This window comes from Cydia amplana, chromosome 9 (assembly GCF_948474715.1).
Source record: "Cydia amplana chromosome 9, ilCydAmpl1.1, whole genome shotgun sequence".
NCBI lineage: Eukaryota > Metazoa > Arthropoda > Insecta > Lepidoptera > Tortricidae > Cydia > Cydia amplana.
In genome coordinates, this window is record NC_086077.1 from 14,362,476 (window position 1) to 14,384,405 (window position 21,930).

Here is a 21,930-nt window from a genome sequence, read left to right on the forward strand (position 1 = left end):
CTTTAAAGACTAGCATGTTATGCAGAAATTCAATCACATAATTTCTCAGTGGCGGATTTGCCACTCTAGCTGTAGCCGCTGCTTTCTCAGCATTTTGAGTTATTTCTTGTTATCAGCAGCAAATTTTTTGCCGTAATTTGCCGCCCCTAAATATCTTGCCACCCGGGCCTACTGGGCCTTAGGGCAAATCCGCCACTGTAATTTGTCTAAATATACTAAATAATTGGCAATATTCAACTTAGCATGGAAATTAGGCTGCTGGGTAAGTAACTGCATAATTACTATTTTCATAACAAGCTATCAATACTAATACTCTAGTCGAGAGTCCTCACTGCATGCAGTTGTAAAATAAAGTTGTCAAACAGGCCTGTACCCAGAGAATCCTTTGGTAGCAACTAACGGTGTAATCTTCTCTAGGCCCTGCCTGTTAGCCTGTACTACTTTTTAGCCTTAGCGGAATGCCCCTGCTTGTTCGGAGGGACCCACCTCAATGCCGACGGGTCTACACACAGCCGAGGCTTCTTGAAATGAGAGCTAGAAAGCTGCTCCGCAACTATTTTTGGAGTAACACAGATCACATGCTGGCCCTTCCAGTATTTCACCATATTCATAGACTGGAGCGTAGATATAATGTCTGTTTGTGATATTCCAGTCATTTGACTGAGATCTTTGATGCTCAATGTGCCTCGACTCGCACTCAACACTTCCAACAGCACATAAGACCAGTATGATCGATAACTGAGCTTGCCGAGGTCTGACAACGGCTTCTCTGGACTACCAACCACTTGCTCTAGTCTTGAGAGCTCATAGCTAAATGCAATCAGCAGCTTGCCGTAGCCTTGTCTCTGGTACGGGGGTAGGGTTAGTATACAAGCTACGTTGTTACCTTCAGGGGAATCCTTCTCTTTAGAAAAGTATCCAACTAAGTGCGCACCCTGCTTGTCCACCTCACACAGGATGTAGAATAAGAACTGTTCTATATCAAAATACAATGTTTTATGGTCTAAAAATAACTTTGCTAGTAAACATAGATTCTGGCAATAAATTTTATGCTCTTTCCCATCTGCTTCAAATATTGCAATGGTGCCTTTTCTGTATATTTCACTGCCCTGTGGTTGTCTCGCTGTACACTCACTGAGATGATACCTGTATGTTTTCTCCATTCTCATATATTTTAAGCAGTATTCGCATATCCATAATTTTGACTGTTTACCATATTCATCAGGATAAGGACTGAAATACCAAGTATCGATCTCGTATTTTCCAATTTGAATTTTGTCGATGTATTTAACTTTCGTGATGGCTTCATGTTCTTTCTCTAGTGCAGCGGTCGTAGGGTCCATTTCTGCATAGGACTTCTGGACGTGGTTGATCTCGTCATGTTTACGTTTCTGATTCCGAGTTATCTTCCGGCCGGACTTGTCGGTGAGCAGGTGGTCGGAATTCAAATTGTTATTCGACTGCTCGCACATGTCAAACCTATCGGACATGACGCGATGGCGGGAAACCCACTCGTCGAGCCTTCGGTCGTAGCCCACATAGTGCACATAGTATTCGAAGCCGGAGTCCGCGGCGTTGTACCGCGTTTGGATTATCTCCGCCGGGTGCCATGACTCATCTGAACGCCGCACTAAATAATGCTCCCCTATGTCAAGGGGCTGTTCTTGTGTCGATTCCGAGTCTTCCTGATCTGCACTACGACACTCCGGGTTTGGTAATTCATTATTAACAATGGGTTTTTCCAGTTCTTTATCACCTTTAGCCATAGTTGTTAAAAATCCGATAGTATCACGCAATACCGCGCAACTACCGTTGTGGCTACTGCAGCCATAGTGCAACCATAGACTATAGAGCGAAGCAGCGCAAAGCGCAAAAAACTGCCGCAATAAAAAAAATACAAGACTAGAGTACGCGTTCACAACACATATTGTTACCGGTTTTTTAAACTTTACCGATTAGAAAACAAAGTTTTAATATTATGTTTATTGTGAAAATAGTAACTGAAATTTAAGATATATTATTTGTTTTAATATTATTGTAACGTAAATAAATATTTAAAATACCCAACATCACGACATATTTTGTCTATGTTCAATTTAAAAAAAAAACACCGTTTGTCTATGGTGGTCAGTGTTACAAGCCTTGCAGTTTTAGTATAATTTGAGGGAAAATAAAATTTACCATAGATACCTTATACCCCAATAATAGTTATCTTCAACATTATTTTTCTCAATTTAAAACAATTAAAAATTATATTTACTTAATACATTTCCATTATATTATATTAATAAAGGGTATAAAAGCACTAATAATTGATGGAAATTGATTTATTGAGGATTTAAAGCGGTGTTAGTTATTATAAACAAAAACGAGCTACAGCAAGCTTGTATAAATTTACATAAACATTACATTTTGTTATAAAATCAGTTAAAAAATCTGCACACATTCAAAATAATTTATAAATTGGCTGGATTCGAGGGAACTGTTAAACCCTCACATGGCAACTTTATTTTAATGCCGTTGCTATCGTTGACGGCGAACGAGACGTCTCCGAGTGAACGGTGGAACAAATTTTATTGTTCTTATCGCCAGTACAGAGATATGAAATTAATATTGTTATCTAAAAACTGTGCTGTTCATTTATACGAGTGTGGATTGTGTGCTGTTGTGTATTGATTACATCTGGACTTGTTATTTGTGTGAAGTGTTTGACGGAGGAATCGGGGAGATAGCTTGTGTAATTGTGCTTTATTAGTTCAAACGTCTCTGTAATCAGCAGAAATGCAGGCGATCAAATGCGTTGTGGTCGGCGACGGGTAAGTTATTGTCATTACCGTGTTATTTTCTATACTGATACTGGCCGACTTGCTATACACTTCACGTTACATTACTGGTACTGACGTCATTTTTAAATTGATGTGTTTAAATGTATGATCCTTCTATTAGTACCTTTGTACTGAGTCGTACGTATTGTATTGGTTGTTTTAGATTATTGCATTCGTTATTGTATGGATGCTGGAAGGTGTCAGTTTAATTTGTTCAAAGAAAGGATTCGTTAGAATTGTTTGTAGCCTATGAGCAGCATAAATAGGATACCTAACCAACAATAGTATCATAAGTTGTTAATTACTTTTGAGTCTTTTGACTTATTTGGATGGGAGGATCTGTTATCACAACTTACAATTGTATGGCAATTGGCTTTATGTAGAAATTGTAGCTCACAGCATTGACTTCATGGTTTTATTTACACCAATAACAACATGGCTATTTTCTGCATTAAAATGATGATGCTATCATTAAAAATAAACTACATATTTGTAAATAAGTAACATATTTTTGAGTAAATTATATGCACCCATATTTTTACATTTGACTGTACTAAACTGACAGATTTGGTAGTAGATTGGGCAATGTATAGTTGGTCAAACCAATTTGTCAGTAAATAGGAACAAAAACAAGACCGAAGTGATCCCATAAATGTACCGTGAACAAAGTTTTGTGTGGTACGCTAAAAACTATACTCATCGTTTTCTTTTGGGTGCTAGTACTAGTGTAAGACAAAAAAAATAGTATGATTCTCTCTATGTTTGAAATGAGACAGTCCTTTGACACACTATAACTGTTGTATTAGTATCTTGGATATAATTCACAGCAAATACAGGATGTTTGGTACATCATTTGCCAAATTAAAACATCAGATAGGTTGAGTCATTTGCTATCTTCTCATGCCTAGAAAAAAATTGGCCATGGTATTTTTTACTACTAAGCAAGTAACAATTTGAAATTTACGAAAAACTGGCATAGAGCTGAAAAAAATGTGCATAATATTTTTTTTCTAGTCATGAGAAGCATACATTTAACATTTCTAAGCACATTTGGACCTTACTACCTACGTTTAATTCATAGTTTGGTAATTATTTTACAATAAACAAAGTTATAAATACACGAAATCATTCCCGCACTGAAAACCCCGATGTATGATGAGAAGATAGTGAATGACTCAATCTATCTGCAGTTTTAATTTCGCAAACGATGTACCAAACACCCTGTATATAATGACTTATGAGTAGACAACTATTAGACAAAATGACACATTAACATTAAAAGCAACTAACAAAATGGCTTTCTTGGAAACGAGTATAGCAGCAGTTATCAGCTCGGATAATGATAATGCAAAGTGGAGATAAATTTTGTGATAAATGATAAATACTGGCAAAACTTTTGCTGATAAACATTGTCGATGAGTCATGCCTTTATGTTGTCAATAATGTAACCAATAGCCTCCTAAGGCCCAACGAAAAATTGAGTATGTAGTCAGTACGGCCCGTAGTCCTACCAGTAGTACTATTGTTTTATACTCATTCAGACCCAAGTACTTAAAAGACTTTTTTTAATGTTATTGTACTTATACAGCACCTTGTACAGCACTTTGATTTTTTTTTTACGAACTTGTTAAAGGGCTCACAGAGAAAGCAAAACAGTCTTTTAGAAGTTTGTACACGCCAATTTCGATAAGCGCAAAATTTGAAATGGGTTTTCTATTAAGTCCTACGGGTAGGACCGTGGTACGCTATGACTACACAATTGTTGTAGGAGCTGGGTCTGAATAAGAAAGTTAATAAGTACTATGGGTAGGACCTTGGGCCTTAGGAGGATAGTTAAAGCTGTTTGTCATTTCCTTATGATATGGATGCCAATGACGATGGAAGCTGGTTAACCTGTCAAACGGTGGACCCATGACATGGTAGAAATTGCAGGAAAAGACTGGACGTACAATGCCAAACACAGACATTTATGGAAGAAATGCCTTTCTCCGCCTTTAACCAAACGGGATCCATACTTCACCGAATACCGAACCGAACCGAAATTTTAAAATATAATTGTCTGTAACTAAATATGTTATGGAAATAAACAGGCTATCCATGTCATATTATTATATGACATGGATGCCACTACTGATTAAGATAAATCCCATATCTTTCTTGTTTCCTCACTAAAAGGGGTCACAATTCACAGCCACATGACATATTGCTTGGTTTTTAGGGTTCCGTACCCAAAGGGTAAAAACGGGACCCTATTACTAAGACTCCGCTGTCCGTCCGTCCGTCCGTCTGTCACCAGGCTGTATCTCACGAACCGTGATAGTTAGACAGTTGAAATTTTCACAGATGATGTATTTCTGTTGCCGCTATAACAACAAATACTAAAAACAGAATAAAATAAAGATTTAAGTGGGGCTCCCATACAACAAACGTGATTTTTGACCGATGTTAAGCAACGTCGGGCGGGGTCAGTACTTTTTTGCTTGTTTTGCTCTATTTTTTGTTGATGGTGCGGAACCCTCTGTGCACGAGTCCTACTCGCACTTGGCCGGTTTATTTATTGCCAGTGCCACTCAATAGTAATAGTTTGTGTCAGAGATATTAGACGCATTCATGCATTTATCATAACTATCATAAGTCATAACTTAAGTAATTATATTTTTTCAGAATTTACTTATGTATGTGTTTCTTGGTTGTTTTTTTTTTTCAATTTAAATTGACGAGGCCCTACTGTATTTCATTAGTAATTAAAGACAATATTACCTTACCTACTTCATGTTTATATGTTTAGACAAGAAAATATGATGATAATCGATGACCAAATGCAAAATCTTATTTATTAGGCACAAAACATACATTACAGTTCTCAATATACTACTTCATACAAACACCACAGGCCAAGGTTTGCATTTAAGTTCATAGACATAGTTGATAGTGAATAAGCATTCAGTTTCAAGTTTAACAACTTTAATCAGGCTTTACCATTAACATGAGTCATCTGACCTAGTGGTTAAAGATCTAAGCTTAAAGTTATTGACTGCATAATAATTTAACCTAGGCAATCATTAAAGCATTTATTTAATTCTAGAACCAAGATATTTTAATTCCTAATGTGTGCAGTTTGTAACTTTGTACCTACAATATTATCATCATATTTGGGGATAAGAAAAGCAACTGTACACTTGCAATAACTAGACTAATAGATTGTTATATAATGTTGGTCGGAGGGCAAACGTTGACTATCATTTATGTACCAGCTATCATTTCACAGGGCCCTTTAGAAATATTGCTAGATATGTTCATAACGGAAACCGCCTTTTCCTGCGTAAAGGGGGTGTTTCACCCTCTATTATACACAATCACCTATCTAGGTGTACCAGGCCCTGGTATGTATGTATTCAATCTAGGCAGGTATGTATGTATTCACCATTAAACCTTGACAGGTGAGTTCAGGAATCAAAAGGCCACAGCATTCAAATGAAGTTTATATTCGTAGGTATTGAGTAGCGCCCCTTCCTGGAATAAGTGCCGATGCCGTTTCAATCATCAAGTTGATTTGGATACGGATTTATGAATAGTCTGTATTTAAAAATGTTTTTTCAGCGCACTCAGCTATTCTATTGGACTGCTACTGCATTTTTTTCTAGGATGTATAGTTTCCAAGTTATATACGAGCGCGGCAAATCTCTTCATTCAATTTACGGTCAAGAGATAGGTAATTGATCGAGCTCCTGCGTATAATCTTCCATGTGGGATTAGACTTTTCTACAGCTGACTTATATAAGTGGCAACTCTTTAACGTAGATCTCAAGAGGCAAGAGACCAAAAAAAGTTCGTGGATCCCACAAATCTGATTCGGCCTCCACAATGTACCCATGTGCATTGCATTGCACTGCAAACACTAAAGGTTCCGTCACACAGGCGCGTTTTCTGGGCGGGGCGTGAGCGGGGAGTGAGCGTTCTATATGCAAAAGCGGCTCGCCCCGCTCACGCCCCGCCCGGAAAACGCGCCTGTGTGACGAAGCCTTAAGCCTTCTTGTATCTGACTACAACATAATGCTATTCTTGAAGATCTGAGAAAACAAACCACATGATTGTGATGGAACGGGGGAGTTCCGTTCTATATCATTCTATTTTTCCACCTATTATCTAACAATCCCAATGTTATATCACGCAGTTTTGCAATAAAAATAATTAAAACAGCACGCGACCTCATTTGGGTCGGGCTAGGCCCGCCAACTCCAACAGTAAGCACTATAAATACTATTTTTAGGTTAACGGGTTTGCAGTCAAGGTTATCCTGACGTTTCGTTTAATCTCTGGGCTTTGTGTGTAATAATGAAACATTCCAATCGATATACTACATACCTACCGAACGCAGTTTAACAATCGGTTGTTACGATTTTTTACTATTTCGTATTTACAGCTACCGCTAAATCGTGTAATTTCGTAATTTTAAAAGAAGTATTTTCATATCTCATAAAATATTTTCGTGTTATAACCTTTTACCAGTCTATAGATTTTAATAAGGCGAATGCAAACATAGTGCAATACATCATTATTGCAAATATCTTGCAATTACTTAGGCGCAAAGAGGGGTTATTAAACCTTTTTACACTCCTACATTTCATTCCTTAAGTAGCTTAAGAAGTTAAGACCATAACCGGTGGTTTTCCCTTATTAGGTAGGTTCCAAAGGCTAACATGGTACCTATTCGCTTTTAAAGTGAAAGTGCTAAGATCACGTTTGATAGTGTCACATCACATCCTTGTTGCAGTGATGCGTGCTTGGCATATTCAAATAAGCCGAAAGTGCCGGAACTCTCTATACTTTTGTTTATGTGAGCATGAGTTTAAAGAATTGTCATGAAATTGTTAATTCGGGCGGATCGGATCGGATTTTAAGGGGTCAATAATATGAATGATTAGATTAGAGTGATTAGTTTAAGCCCTGTGTATGTAGGGTGAAATAGAGGTTTAATACCGTATATGTATATTTTATATTTATTTAACGCCTTATCCTTGCAGGCTTCGTTACTGGCGAGTGTACCTACTTGGAAGCATAGGTATTGTCAAAAAGTCATTTTAACTACCCGCTAATGACTACATTTTGTATAGAAAAGAAAGTCTAGTAAAGTGATACGAAAGATGCTACAAATGCTTTGCAGGCCGCAGTGCTTATTTTTTTATAGAAAACCGTGGGAAGAAGGCGCTCGTATTTCTTCGAAATATGCAACTGAAAATGTCTAGATATTCTTACAATGTTGCTGGGAAATTATGAGGTATTTTAAAGCGGGTTTAAAGTGCCAGTACACAGAAAAGTCGTAATTTTGCATTGTAAAACCATTTACAATGTAAGACTTAATCTGGGAAACTATAAAAGATTTTTAACCATCTCATTACACATGCAGTATCCTGTACACATGTGTTCTCGGATGTCATAATCGTTTAAATGTCTCTCAACATGATATTCTGTCGGCTGCTCTAATTTCAACCATTCTCCCACTCAACTGTAACCAGTCGAATTTATCATAATTTATTCATACAAACTGACCGAGGATTGGAAAGCAGTATTTCACGCAATTCTTGAAACTGTCAAAGATATTTGACCAAGTTAAATATTCTTTTGTGTCCTTTGCATGTATAATACATATGTATACGTAACTTGGTCGCGGCTATTTTAAACTGCTAGAATCATTATCTTTAGTTCATATTTAACATGTATTTGGTCCCACAGTATAATATAGGATAGGCAAATTGCTTGAGACACCTTAGGAAAAAAACGGTAATTTCTCGCCACCAGCGGCGGTAGCACGGTTGCATTTTTATCGCTTGTCACCATGCTTGTCACGTTCTAAGAAGTATGTAAGTACGAGGTGCCGGATATTAGTGACAGGCGATAAAAATGGAACCATGCTGCGGCCGCGGTCCGTAGTTGCCGCCTAAGCGCTATAAAATTAAAACACACTAGATGACAGAACGCCGATTTGCAGTGTCAGAAAAGCGCCCGCATGCTCGGCTTTATGTCATAATCTGATTAGTCGATGAATGGATCCCGACGTAAATTAAGTAATGCTCTAAACTGTTACTTTCATTTGCACGTTGGACGTGATCCCATTGAGGATTATTGAGGCTTGACGGGCTGGTTACGTCGGCTATTTAAGTCTAATTAGACGTTTCGATTCGGCCTGCTACATACGCGGATTACTTGCAACCGGAAGCATGGAAGTAGGTGCACTGAAACGTGCGACTAAAGTCGCGCACGATCTTTTTTTAATTTGCGTAACGTCGAAACCTAACTGCTAGAATAGGATCTGTGCGGAAAGAGAAGAGTCGTAGAATGTATTAGATCCCATACCTTACATGACTCTTCTCTTTCCGCACAGACTCTAAATATCGTAGGTCCTATAATTTTTCGGAAATAAATCTAGGACTAGGACATAGGATACGATGTCTGTGTTATTGTCGTTGTTTTGATACAACCGTTGATAATAGTATTTTATGCAACCGTTGTTTAAAAGGGGTCAAAAAAGGCGAGTGGCGTGAGTAACAATTTGAGGCGAAGCCGAAAATTGTTAATAAAAACGCCACGAGTATTTTTTGACTCAGTTAAACAACGTTGCATACAATACTTTTTCTACGACCAAGCACTTACTTTGAAAAAAAAATTGTAAATTTAACAAATATTTTTCATTCAACAAAAATAATACTTTAAACAAGTGGAATCATATAGGTCATATATGGTAAATAAACCAAACCCGGCCACCGCGCCCCGTGCCCCACGGCCGGTTGGTCAGCGACACCTTCTTGTAACTCATGAGGCCCTGGTACTTGCTCTTAGTTAAATTACAATTTTGGATAGTTTTTTTCTCGATTTTGGCCACAGTAGCCTATGGAGACTAACAAGCAACGCTAAGCGGTGTTCGTAGTCTATGGATCTTGCTATATTACGGGTGTCACATGCGCATTTCTGACTTCTGAAGCAATTTTATTGTTTCTACTAGTTAGTACTCATCTGTCAGAGATGACAATTAAAATTAGGTTGGCAACAATGTATTTCATACAATCTTTTTTAAGTGGTGATTACACGAAGTATCGTAAAAGTACCAAAAAGATACTGCGTGTATGCACAAATACTTTTTTGGGGAATAAACTAAAGACTTGTCTTGACAACTATAACATAGGGGTTTAAAGGTGTGTGTACGACCTTTTAAATGACAAATAAAGGTACGGGAGTAGAAAAAAAATATTAAAATAGTCACGTGACTTTTCGTAGCATCTGTCATCGTAATACATGTTTTCTTTTCGTTTGGCGTTTGTCGATGTACTATTGTCATCTTGGCTAGGCCCCTGTCCCTTTTATTCGTAACACCATGACAGGACTGGCGGGTCTCCATATTGAGTTACTTGTTGAGAAACTTTTCGAATCGATCACTGGTTCACCCTAGATATGAGCGCCGCGCCGGCGCGCCGCCGCCGCCGACGAAATTTTCGCGCCGCCGCCGCCGACGCTGCCCTATCGGCGTGGCATCGGCGTGACCTTGGTAGTTACTATCTACTTTCAGAGGTTTCAAAACCAGATAATATTATATTCAATCGAGTTTAGATGTTTAACGGCGCCACTTCGAATAGTTTATAGGCATTCAAAAGGTATTTTAGGCCCATATAATTCAAAAATATCGAAGGTTATGCAAATTTATCTGTCTAGTAACCGCGCTACTAGTCTTGGGGAAACGAAATTATTTAATATCAATTTAAACATCAATATACTCGTAATAAACATACTGATTTTCTTCCATTTTTATTGTGGAACGTTCTACATTACAATTTATAGATTGTATATACACTAGCCATGTCAATCACAATGAAAAAATTACCTGTGATCAACTCTGGCTAACGTGAGACTCGAACCCACATCTTTGGATTATCGACCCAATGCATAACTAATTTTGCCAGCTATTAACCATCCGTAATTTACCGCGAATTTAACCATTGCAAGCATGATTAAACGTCTTTAAAAGGTTTAAAAAGGGGCTAATTTTGAGATATTAATGGTTTCCACGTCCAAATGTCCGGCCGTTGGCTTCACACGGAAGGGCGTCGGAATCGGGTCTTATTTAAACTTGGCCACTGTCAAATTTCAAGCTTTGCTCTCTCGCAGCTCAGTCTTTGGCCTTGCATCGCTTGCATGGAATGGAAGTAAGCCGCTATATGAACCTGTAAGTTTTTTGCCCTGTTTGGAGCTCAACTTTCGGCCTCTTTTAAAACGCTTGAACATTGGTCCTTGTCTGATCTTAGCTCCATTGCAGCTCGGCCTTTGGCGTCGCACGAATGCGCCCGCAGGAAAGCTCCAGATCTTTAACACTATGGCTTCGGTCTTTATCGGCCTTCGCCCTCGCTCTGCTCTCTTGTAGCTCGGCCTCGCACAGAAGCGCGCCGCAATCAGCGCTCCAGGCGTTTGGCCGACAGCCAAGCTCACACTTGGCGTTCGATTCTTAGCTGTATGCTTACCTGCAGCTCATCCTCTGGCCTCGCATTGGAAGGCGTCGAAATCAAGTCTTCGGTGTTACATGGAGCTCGGCCTTGCCTCGCTAAGATCTTCCGGCCAGAACCTCGCCAAGATTAAGACCGCCTATCCACAGTTTATACGATATAAAACTTTTTTCGTACCATTATTCAATAAATTATCCTTGAAAAAAGAAAAAAGCATTTATTTTATAACTTTCTTACAGCAAAAACATGTTTTTCGGTAACATTTTCGTTTGAATCGTTTTTTTCATTAATCGAAGGTGTTTCAAGGCCACGCCGCCGATTCGCCGCCGCCGCCGACCAATTTTGACCGGCGCGCCGCCGCCGGCTTAATGCCTATCGGCGCTCATATCTAGTTCACCCTCCCATAATGTGACATGTTTTTTGTTGTGACTTTCCTCAGGGTTGGACGTTATGCTGAATAGGTACGCTCAGAGTTTTCAATAAAACCGCATTCTCGACATATTCCAATGCAACGTCTAGAACGAATTAAATTCTAACTACACTAGGCGCCAGCGTATTAGAATACCGGACAGCTTTCAGAATATTCAATTACTTAATAGCCCTTTATCTAATCCCATTCACTCAATTAAAAGGAACTGCGGGCTCAATTAAGGAATTCTCCTCGACATTAATAGAGTATGTAAACCGGCATTCGTTCCAAGCGAGATTTTTTCTCTCGGTATTCGATCTCTAGCCATACGTGAAGTGTAATTATACTAAGAAGTTGCCATACATGAGTCTGTTCCACTTACTCATGCTTCCTTAGGGGACTAAAGGTACTGTTACACATGCTCTAAAATAGCATGCTAAAAAGCGTGCTATTGAGTATGCTCAATACGAGCATGCTTATGAGCAGTTTACATTTGCTAGCAATACGCATGCTAGTTTTAAGTATGCTCCTGAATAAGCATACTCAAAGCAAACACTCCAAATACACATGCTATTTTATAGCGTGCTCTCTCGCTCTCTGTCAGTTCAAACAAAGCTATGGACAATCAAACAGCTATCCGTATGGAACTGAATAAGATCATCCTTTTGCTGGCGATGCAATGCATCCAGAAACTTATATCAGCTCGGCAAAAAAAGAAAAGAAAGAGAAAGATTTGGGTCCGTGATTGGATATCTAGAAGACAGGACTTTGGTGCAAGTGCTCAATTGCTTACAGAAATGCGAGAAGAAGATGCTGCGGGTTATAAAAACTATAAACCAGAACCGGATCGCTTTGATTCTTCCATTTTTTTTAATTCGGTATGGTACACAGACCTTAAATTCTTAATCTTAGTTTTAATGATTTTCAAAGTCAAGGACGCATCCTCCATGTTCGTTAATATGTCTTGGTACGCATTATTTCTAAAAACATTATTTTTATACTGCGGTATGCGGGGATTCCACAAGCACTCGTTATTTCGATACAAATTTACAAATTTGAGCGTTTTTTCGTCGCCCCAGCGAGACATTTTGGCGTTAAAATTGTTCATGCGCACCTGTTGCAAACGACTGATCGATACTAGCATGCTCAATAAGCAAACCTGTTCACACGCGCTAAAAGCACGCCCCCCTCCACCCGCGCTGCAGGTAGCATGCCCGAAAATCGCACGACCGTTGATTTTTGAGCAAACTCAAAACGAGCATGCTCATTATTAGCAATGTTTCGACACACATGCTACTAAGTAGCAATTGCTCAATAGTGGCATGCTTTCGTGCTAGAAATCAGCATGTGTAACAGTAGCTTAATGGCTAATGGAGTGCTTTAGCAGTGACTAAACTGCAAATTTATCGACGGACGTCGCGTACCTACTTTTAAAATGTAAGATGTAAGGTACTTATATGATTTTGGGTGTTGAACTGATAGTAGTTAACGATATATCACCATCGTGATGTTTTCAAAGAATTTCGCCGTGATTATAATGGCTATTTCAACTTCATATGATCTATTAAACATAACAGTATATAATTATATCATGTCCGTACCGCAGACCGAAATACATTTTGTTCCGCTATTATCCTTCCTACTCTATTTTTACCTGAAACATTTGATTCTTTAGCTAGGTTAGCATTTCAATCTAACTTATTCTATTGATGTCAATTTGTTTTTAGTATAATTGTTAATTAAAACATATCGATTCCTAAATCCCAAAATGGTTTGATTGTCGAGTAAAGTGCAAAATAAATCGTTTTCATACACGGTAAAAGTAACAATTTAGTTTCCTCAATTGTAGGACGATCTGGTATTTCGTTACAAATATCGGAAGATAATGTTCCGGTTGTATGTTTGTTCGCCATTTAATAGGCCTCAAATTTTTGCTCAATAACCTTCCTAGTTAGCGCTTATTAGAGTTTAAGTTCCACTTTAAGTTCTTTCACAAAGGAATCCTCTATGTATTTACCTGATATCTCACATGGCTTAAACTTTCCACCCGCGAGAGCAATGAACTCTTGATAGTCGTCATAAAACCAAGTAGGAACATTATAAAGTACTTTATAAAGTTAAATAACTTACACACCATTATGAAGGTAGTAATTTATACTTCCCCTTGGTTAAACGCTTCCTCTTAAACACTTTTGTTTTAATCTTTATTGTAAACATTCTTTGAAGAATGGATCACTAATTTCCAGATATATTATTTCGATATATTTATTCTGATTCAGTTCTTTTAAACACAAATATTAGTATTACATTTTACTTTATACTACAAGAAAGCGTAATATCATCCCACTTCCCGGGAAGTTTTCCGAAAACTCGTTGAAACTGCCACGCTAATAATGAAAAATTGGAGCGTCACGTCAGTTCCGTTCGAAAGTTCATATTTCGTGTCGTCCGTTTGGTGCGAGTAAAATTGGCGAGCTCCCTTGAGTCCTCTCGTCTCGTTTTCAGGTTGTATATTATAAAGGCTTACTTTAAACCCACGGTTCGAAATTATCCAGATAATTATAGTTCTTGATAATTATCGCGATAAATATCGGATTATCAAGATAACTATCATTGATAATTATTCGTTAGAACCCTGCTTAACTGTGGCTCTTGAATAAAAAGCGATACATTCTTTTGGACGATGGCAAATGGCTCAGCCAAAAGATCCTTTGATGGTTCAGTTTCTCACTCGAACAAAAGTTAGAACAGTTTTAAAATATGAACGACATTTATTTGTTTGTTTTCTTGAGGAATAAAACCCGTGGAACATTGACATGTTTTTCTCGACGTAGTGATCCAAAATTAAAGGTATACCTGCATTTGGTTTATATAAATGGCGAGGTATAGTGTAATAGGTAATAGGGTCTAATTTGTTCTTGTGTGTATTATAATTTCGAGATCAATCAGAACACATGATTGATCTCATAGAAATTCAAAGAATACGACTAAATAAACAAGCCTAAATTAGGTAGACAGAGAGCACTTCATAATTATATCACGTTGTGTACTATTTTGTTATTTCGATTTTCGTTCGATTCATGTTATTGATTAACATCACATCTTTTTGTTGTTCACATCATTGATTAATTAAGGAATAATTAATTTATTAAGTTATGATGTTATTGCAAGCTCGTATTTGGAAACACGGACACCTATATCCTGTATTGTATGTTAATTTAATGCGTATGTTTTTGTCGCAACTATTGTGTACTGTATCAAACTTGTATTATGTTATAATCCTTGTATTTACATAATGCGATTTCGTATTTACTGAGAAACGCTTTAATTACTCTAATTGATAATTCTTAAACAAAATTGGCGTAAGTCCTCTTATTTCGTAACTACATTGACAAAGCCACATCTATAGTATCTATGTACTTAACGGTTCCGCTAACTTGTCAACGGGTGGATTAAAGACATACCCACAAAGCTCGAGCAAGTTAAAATCTAAGTTGAACCAGTATAAATGCGCTCTCCAATTACTTTATTCTGTTTTTAGGATGGATATATTACATTACACTGGTCAGCCTAAGACCTCGACTCAAGCCAGCCAATAAGAGCGATGTCACGCTCAATGCATCACAAATGCCACAGTAAGCTCCTGCCACGACCACCCTTCAAGTGCCCAAGATCGTGGGAAACGTACCAGTGAGCGGCGGATGTGAAGCGCATCAACTACAGAAACAAACGAATGCACGGTCAATTTTAAATCTGGAACGGGCTCGGTAAAACAAATGAACGTTGCGTGGTTGCAAGCTAATATTTAAATTTGGAACACCGCGGTGCCGAGTGAAATATACTAACAGTTTTAATCAAGCGTCTTTGGTTCCACAAAAACATACGAATATCCATTAAAAGAGGTAGTAATTGTCGAATACTCTACAATTCTACATCAAAAGGAACCGTCGTCGAGAGACACATCCACAATTAAATATGGAACCATTATTGCGAGCGCCATCTACGTAAAGCCTTTGCTTTCCCGCTTTTAAAACTGGAATGCTCGCAGTCAGAATCGCTTCGCACGTGCTAAATGACTCGCAACCTTGCTCTCCCCTACGTCCTACGGGGACCGGTCGATCCAGTGCAAACCGGATCACATGAAGACTATTGACGTCTAACCACGTCCAGTCCGCTCTGACCTCTCGAACTTCAACCTTTGTCTTTACTGCCGGGTCACCAGAACGAAACTCAGTAAACAAAACACCAAGAAGTGTAACATCGCGAACTGAAAACTGCTGTTCGTTATTTAAATGCGGTTTAAAAATAAAAGCGGCTGGCGTGTTGCCGTAATTTGATGGAATTGCAGAATTTGCAGTAACGGACGGGAGCTGACAAATGCGGTTTGCGCTTGCATAATTTCACGGTAAATCCGTTATAAAAATGATGAATTGCGTTTCATGGTAATGGATGATAGTAATTGGAAGCTAGTCGGCATTCTTATTTAGAAACTTGACTCGCGGATACCATACTGATGAGATGTCGACATAATATCACACAGGCTTTGCATAATTGCCTATTAATTCTAGATCGATTCTCTTTTCTTAGCCTTTGTAGCACAAAATGGCTTATGAAAGCTAATTAATTTGGCCTGGGATATGAAGATCGCGCTAATAGCATTGATACTGACAAGTTTATATGCAAAGTTAGTATAGTTAGGTATAGTTTCACCGTATTAATCTAGACTAGGGTGAGAGTAAAAATATGTAGTGTCCGACCGAAGGTTCGGTTTCGGTTTCGGTTTCGGCCAGTTTCGGCCAAAAAATTATGTTTCGGCTGTAGTTTCGGTTTCGGCCAAAAAACGGCCGAACCTTTCGGCCGGGCCGAAACTTACGAAATGGTACTTCGGACAAAGACCAAAAGTTGGGGAATAAGTAGGACAACAATATTAATACCTACATATACTGATTCATGTATATTAGGTACAGACATTAATTGGTTTATTATAAAACACAATTCCACTAATGAGGGCGCCACTGGACGGTTGACGCAGTCTTAAGAGGCTGTCAATACCTATAAGTGAATGAGATAGCACTGTCGCATGTTACTGGGCCCTGGGCAAGATAATAATAAGAAAACTAGCCTCACTTTTTACCTCAATTTACCATTGGTTTGTGTTCCACATGTCCTCTACTTCAGCTTAGACCTTTGGCCTCGCTGCGCCATGCTCGGCCTGCGGTCTCGCTTTTGAATACAATGGACATTGGTTGGAGTCTGTGCTCAACTACTTATCCTGAAGCCTTAAGCACGGCTTTGACTTCGCATGAAAGTTCGCCTCAATGGAGCACTTCGGACTTTTCGGCCCAGGTGAAGATCGGTACCCGGCCTTGCGATATTGTTAACAAAAATTTTCGCGCTCGCTGCGCTCGCGTTTTTGGTTGACCCTGTGTCTACATGTTAACTTGACTGGTGAATGAATAGAGTTAGACCAAGAATATTCTGCAATGATTTTGATAGCATACGCAGTGCAATTAGTGCAAATGTTATTTATACGTCATAATTTCATAAAAGTTTTGACGTTTAAAATAACACGTGCACTGCGTGTGTTATCAACTTACGTATCAAAATCGTTGCGAATCTTGGTCTAACTCTAGTAATATTCATAAAAAACTGCTTAAGTAACATCAATTTCAAGGACATTGGGTGTTGACAGCCCCATAATATGTGTGTAAAAGCGGTTTTATGACATTTTTTCAACGATTTTAACAAGTCTACAAAAGTTTCGGTTTCGGTTTCGGCCGAAACTAGAGCCAAAGCGGAACATTCGGTTTCGGTTTTGGTTTCGGCAAAAAAACATGTTTCGGTCGGACACTAAAAATATGAGAGAATTTTGGGACCAGAAATTTTATACATAATTATATTTTATAACGAAGCAAAGTAGTACTAATACATTTTTTAATAATTAATGTTTGAGTAATGTTTGTTTGATGGCGGGCGGGACGACTTGGACGCATTCTACCCAAAATGGTGGGAAAATGCCGATGACAGGGTCGAGTGGAGAAAACGAGGGGAGGCCTTTGCCCAGCAGTGGGACACCAAAATAGGCTAGAGAAAAAAATGAATGTTTGAGTATCCCTTTCCGATTCCGACCCAACTTCAAAAAGTCAACAAAATAAAGTACAAGACACTAACATATTTTATTATGACCTTATTTTCTTTCGTGGGTATGCCACGTCCCATATTCCCCACAAAGTATACTTTAACCTTAATGTATGCAAAACACGCATGGCATCTAAACGACGAGGTTCTACAAACTTTGGCTGAACACGGAACCACAGATTATAAAATGACTAGTATTTTACGCCACACTTGTGTAAGCAGCAAATTTTATTGTTATAGTATGATTATTTTTATTGCAGTCCGTTTGTATCCGAAAAATAACGTTAATTAGGTAATAATTAGAGATGGGCCGAATATGGACTTTGCCGAATACGAATATTCGGTTGGGCTAAAACGCTGAAAACGAGTTTATTCAGGTCCGCGGTATGCACTCAACGTGTTTTTGACCCTTCTCCTCCCGACCGACCGGGAATGTTTATGAAAAGTAAAGGAAACGTCTCATACCTGATCGCAAAGTACATCCGCGCTACCTAGCGGACGCCCTTAAAAAGATGTTTATTCGGTAAATATTCGGCAGTTAGAACCAAACTATTCGGCCGAATACGAAAATTGAAAAATACGCCGAATATGCCAAATACCGAATAATTACCGAATATTCGGCCCATCTCTAGTAATAACAATTCATTATTTATAGGTAACTACCTAATGCATCTCACATGGTAGGGCGGGCATATGAGCGGGCACATGTTAACGATAATATATGATATAGCAGATCTCACTTTTTGACACCGCTTCGGACGATTTACCTTATCTTTCTATATTTTCACGTCGAAAACTGTAACCGCACACAATTTCTATTATTTATCGCCATTGATAAAGTTTAGATGTCAGAATGTGACCGATGCATTCGACAAGTGACAAATCCGCATCCATCATATTCTTCGCTCTTGTTCAGTATAATCTGGGCTATAAACGCGAAAATCAAAGTTCACAAATTGCGGGCGTTCTCTCTCACTCTAATTACGCCTTCATTGGAGTAATAGAGAAAGATCGCGGTAGCCCCTCTGTGTCGGAACCATCCCGGTGTAGTAACTGCCGTTCTGCCCCAATTCCTTCCAGTTCCCGCTCACCCGACTGACCTGTTTGCTTGCACTGCCCATGCAAGTGCACTGCACCAGATAACTGCACCGGCTATTGTTTGCAATTTAACCTATTTCTTTTTATCCGTGAAACTATGTTCTCTATACGGGGTTACGGTGACTAAGTCTTTTGATACCTATTTGAAATTTAGTTTTTCCTAATGTGACATATGCCTGCTTCAATTTTATTGTCCGTTGAACACTGTTCTGTAGTCAACTAGGAAGTAGGAACCCTTTCCGTCGAATTAGTAAGATTAGTCAGTGCAATTCTTTGAATTTATATTATAGACCCTAGTAAAACTTCTGACAGTACATATTTTCCTGTTTGGATAAATAATTGCACTGGATCTAACTTTTGAGAGAATCCATGATAACACTATCATGTTTATGTTTGTTACGCTTTAAATAACTATGTATTTATCTATATTTAATCGACCAATTTTATTTAAGTTACTTGCTTAATCAGTCATGCTTATGAGTCATCATTTAACGAAACTTAAACATTACGCATTGTGAGGCATTCTAGAAAACAATTGACTCAAAGAAATACGGTCTGCAATCTCGAGTCGTTCCGTCCCTTTCTGTCAGTGCTTTGATGGCTAAATGTCTCAATCTATCTCAATCCATCAATTTGATATGTTTTCTCTCGCGATACTCCTCTGTTGACTTTTGTATTAATATAAACTGATCTGTATATTATTTAGGTCAATCACCTTTTGCACTTATAAACTGCCCGTGTACCTTCTTCGGGGTCGTAAATGGGCGTTTTCTAAAATCAATATTGAAAACCTGATTCTCACAGATCCTGGTGTTTTTGGGTTCTTTCAACTCAGAATCACTATCATATTCAATTCTGATGATAAAAAAAATGTCCCAAAAATTTGTATGAAAATTGTACATTCCACTACGTCACGTCCATACAAGTGAAATTTTTTCTCATACTATAATGTGACGTAACGGAATGGACATTTTGGGACATCTTTTTTTAATGGCGGGATGGAGAATGCTGTCGATTCTGAGTAGAATGAGCCCAAGAATGTCCAGATCTGAAAGAATCAGGTTTTCTATATTTATTTTAGAAAAAGCCCAAATAGCATATATTTACAACAGTGGTGACTATTTCATTTAAAGAGGTTGACTTTTCTGGCTTTTTACACTTGTGTTTAGTTCCATAACTCAGTGCAGTGTCTCACATATAAGAGATACTTAAGGTTCCGTCAGACAGGGGCATTTTCCGGGCGGAGCGTGAGCGGGGCGCGCCGCTTTTACATATAAAACGCGCCTGTGTGTCGAAGCCTTTAGTTTCCAGCGCCGATTAGGTCACTCATGAAAGATGTTTCCTAAAAACATGGATTGACGAGCTGTAACTTATCCTTTACGACTCGATCTTGGTCTGTAGCGACTAGCGACCTACATATTACATTAACCAACACTCGCAAATAACCACTCTATTTATAATCTTATTTTATTTACTCGCTACTGATCAAAAGAGAAAAATTTGGCCTCGAAACGTTTTCAACTAATCTAATTCGAAACTGAAACACGTTCACGACTTTTATTACCGTCACTTGAGCTTTTGCCTCATACAACTACCTTAAAAATGACCTCGATATTTCTAACTATTGTAGGCAATCAAAGATCTTGCTTATTCTGGTTTATTTGAGTCGGATTTCCGATAAGCAATCAGTATAACACCCTTGAAAGCCGTATTGGAAATTCCGTAACTTCCTCCCGAAAGAAAATTGAGTTACTGACGGAATTACTCAATTAATTTAGCGGAGAATCTTTGATATACTGTAGGTGTATAATTGATAAATAAGCGGAAATTGCTTAGGTTGGATATAATGGAATAATATGGCTCATTAGACACTCCACGGCTGGAAAAATTGTATTTCCTTTCCTTCCTTTTTAATTCGATGCGTCCTGTTCACACCTGTACAAAAATTTGCAATACTATACGATTACGTCTGTCTGTTTGTAACACTCTTCTTCATATGACTAGGAGCTAGATGGAGCCCTAGGGTTAGAGGGATTTAGCATCAAATGAATAGCATTAAATAGTATCTAAAAGTTCTCACCTTTGTTCTGGTTAAGTCGGTGAAAATTTAGCTTAACCCTTAAATGCATAGTGATGCATGTATACACACAACATAAACATCAAATGTTATGCATTATTAAACAAATTCTATTTGTTCTTGTATATTATTTCAATAGTAAAACTAATAAATTTTCCGAATTATTACATAAATTTACGCAGTATTTTAATTTATAAAAGTTACATTTGTTTATAGACGAAATGTCGGAAAACTTGGAAAAACCTGGAAGTTGATGATTTTTAGTATGTGATTTTGGGCAGATTTTTCGGGGTTTGTAATTATTTTATATTTAAAAACTTTATCATAGGTATATCACAAATAGTGTACCTTTCTAATGGTAGTAAAAAAATTCATATATCTATTACTGAAAATTACATATTTACATAAATATGATTAAGCCAATTCAACTTCTAACACTGATTTCGCAGTGAAAATCGAAGTTATATGTTTTTTACTATTTTTCCTAGAATCGGCAAACAATTATGTGATACATATATTAATTTCGGGCTAAAAGAAAAAGTCATGCATTTAAGGGTTAAACGCGATCATGTGACTTACGGGTGCCTGCGGGATACCTGCAGTACGATTTCATTTACCTAGAGTCTAGATACAAAAGGAACTAATGTACATATTCCCACGTAAGTGTTCGTGTTTACGTTGGTTAACAGATATATTCTAGAACACATGTTACGTTAAAGTTTTTGCGTGAAAATTAAGGCCTCATTAGCTCGCCCACTAACCCACCTACGTTTACGCTACGCCACCGTGCTAACGAGTGACCAAATAACCTCTGTACCGGTCGGCGCTTTGAGCAATATCACACTTGAGTTGGTTCGTTACCTGTGTGTTATGTTATGTTATTCCTATGGAATA

At 38.1% G+C, this 21,930-nt stretch overlaps 2 protein-coding genes across 2 annotated transcripts in view; one reads left to right on the plus strand and one right to left on the minus strand.

The window, feature by feature from the left end:
• Window positions 1-208: 208 nt before the first annotated feature.
• LOC134651168 (histone acetyltransferase KAT8-like) lies at window positions 209-1,861 on the minus strand. The gene has a single exon (XM_063506205.1). It carries the CDS (start codon window positions 1,764-1,766, stop codon window positions 438-440), a length of 1,329 nt encoding a protein of 442 aa, XP_063362275.1. The 5' UTR covers window positions 1,767-1,861; the 3' UTR covers window positions 209-437.
• Window positions 1,862-2,531: 670 nt separating this feature from the next.
• LOC134651208 (ras-related C3 botulinum toxin substrate 2) overlaps window positions 2,532-21,930 on the plus strand; it is a 49,599-nt gene continuing 30,200 nt past the window's right edge. The window contains exon 1 of the mRNA XM_063506277.1: window positions 2,532-2,816. Coding sequence (XP_063362347.1) covers window positions 2,782-2,816 — 35 coding nt within the window. The 5' untranslated portion in view covers window positions 2,532-2,781. The remainder of the gene's footprint in view (window positions 2,817-21,930) is intronic.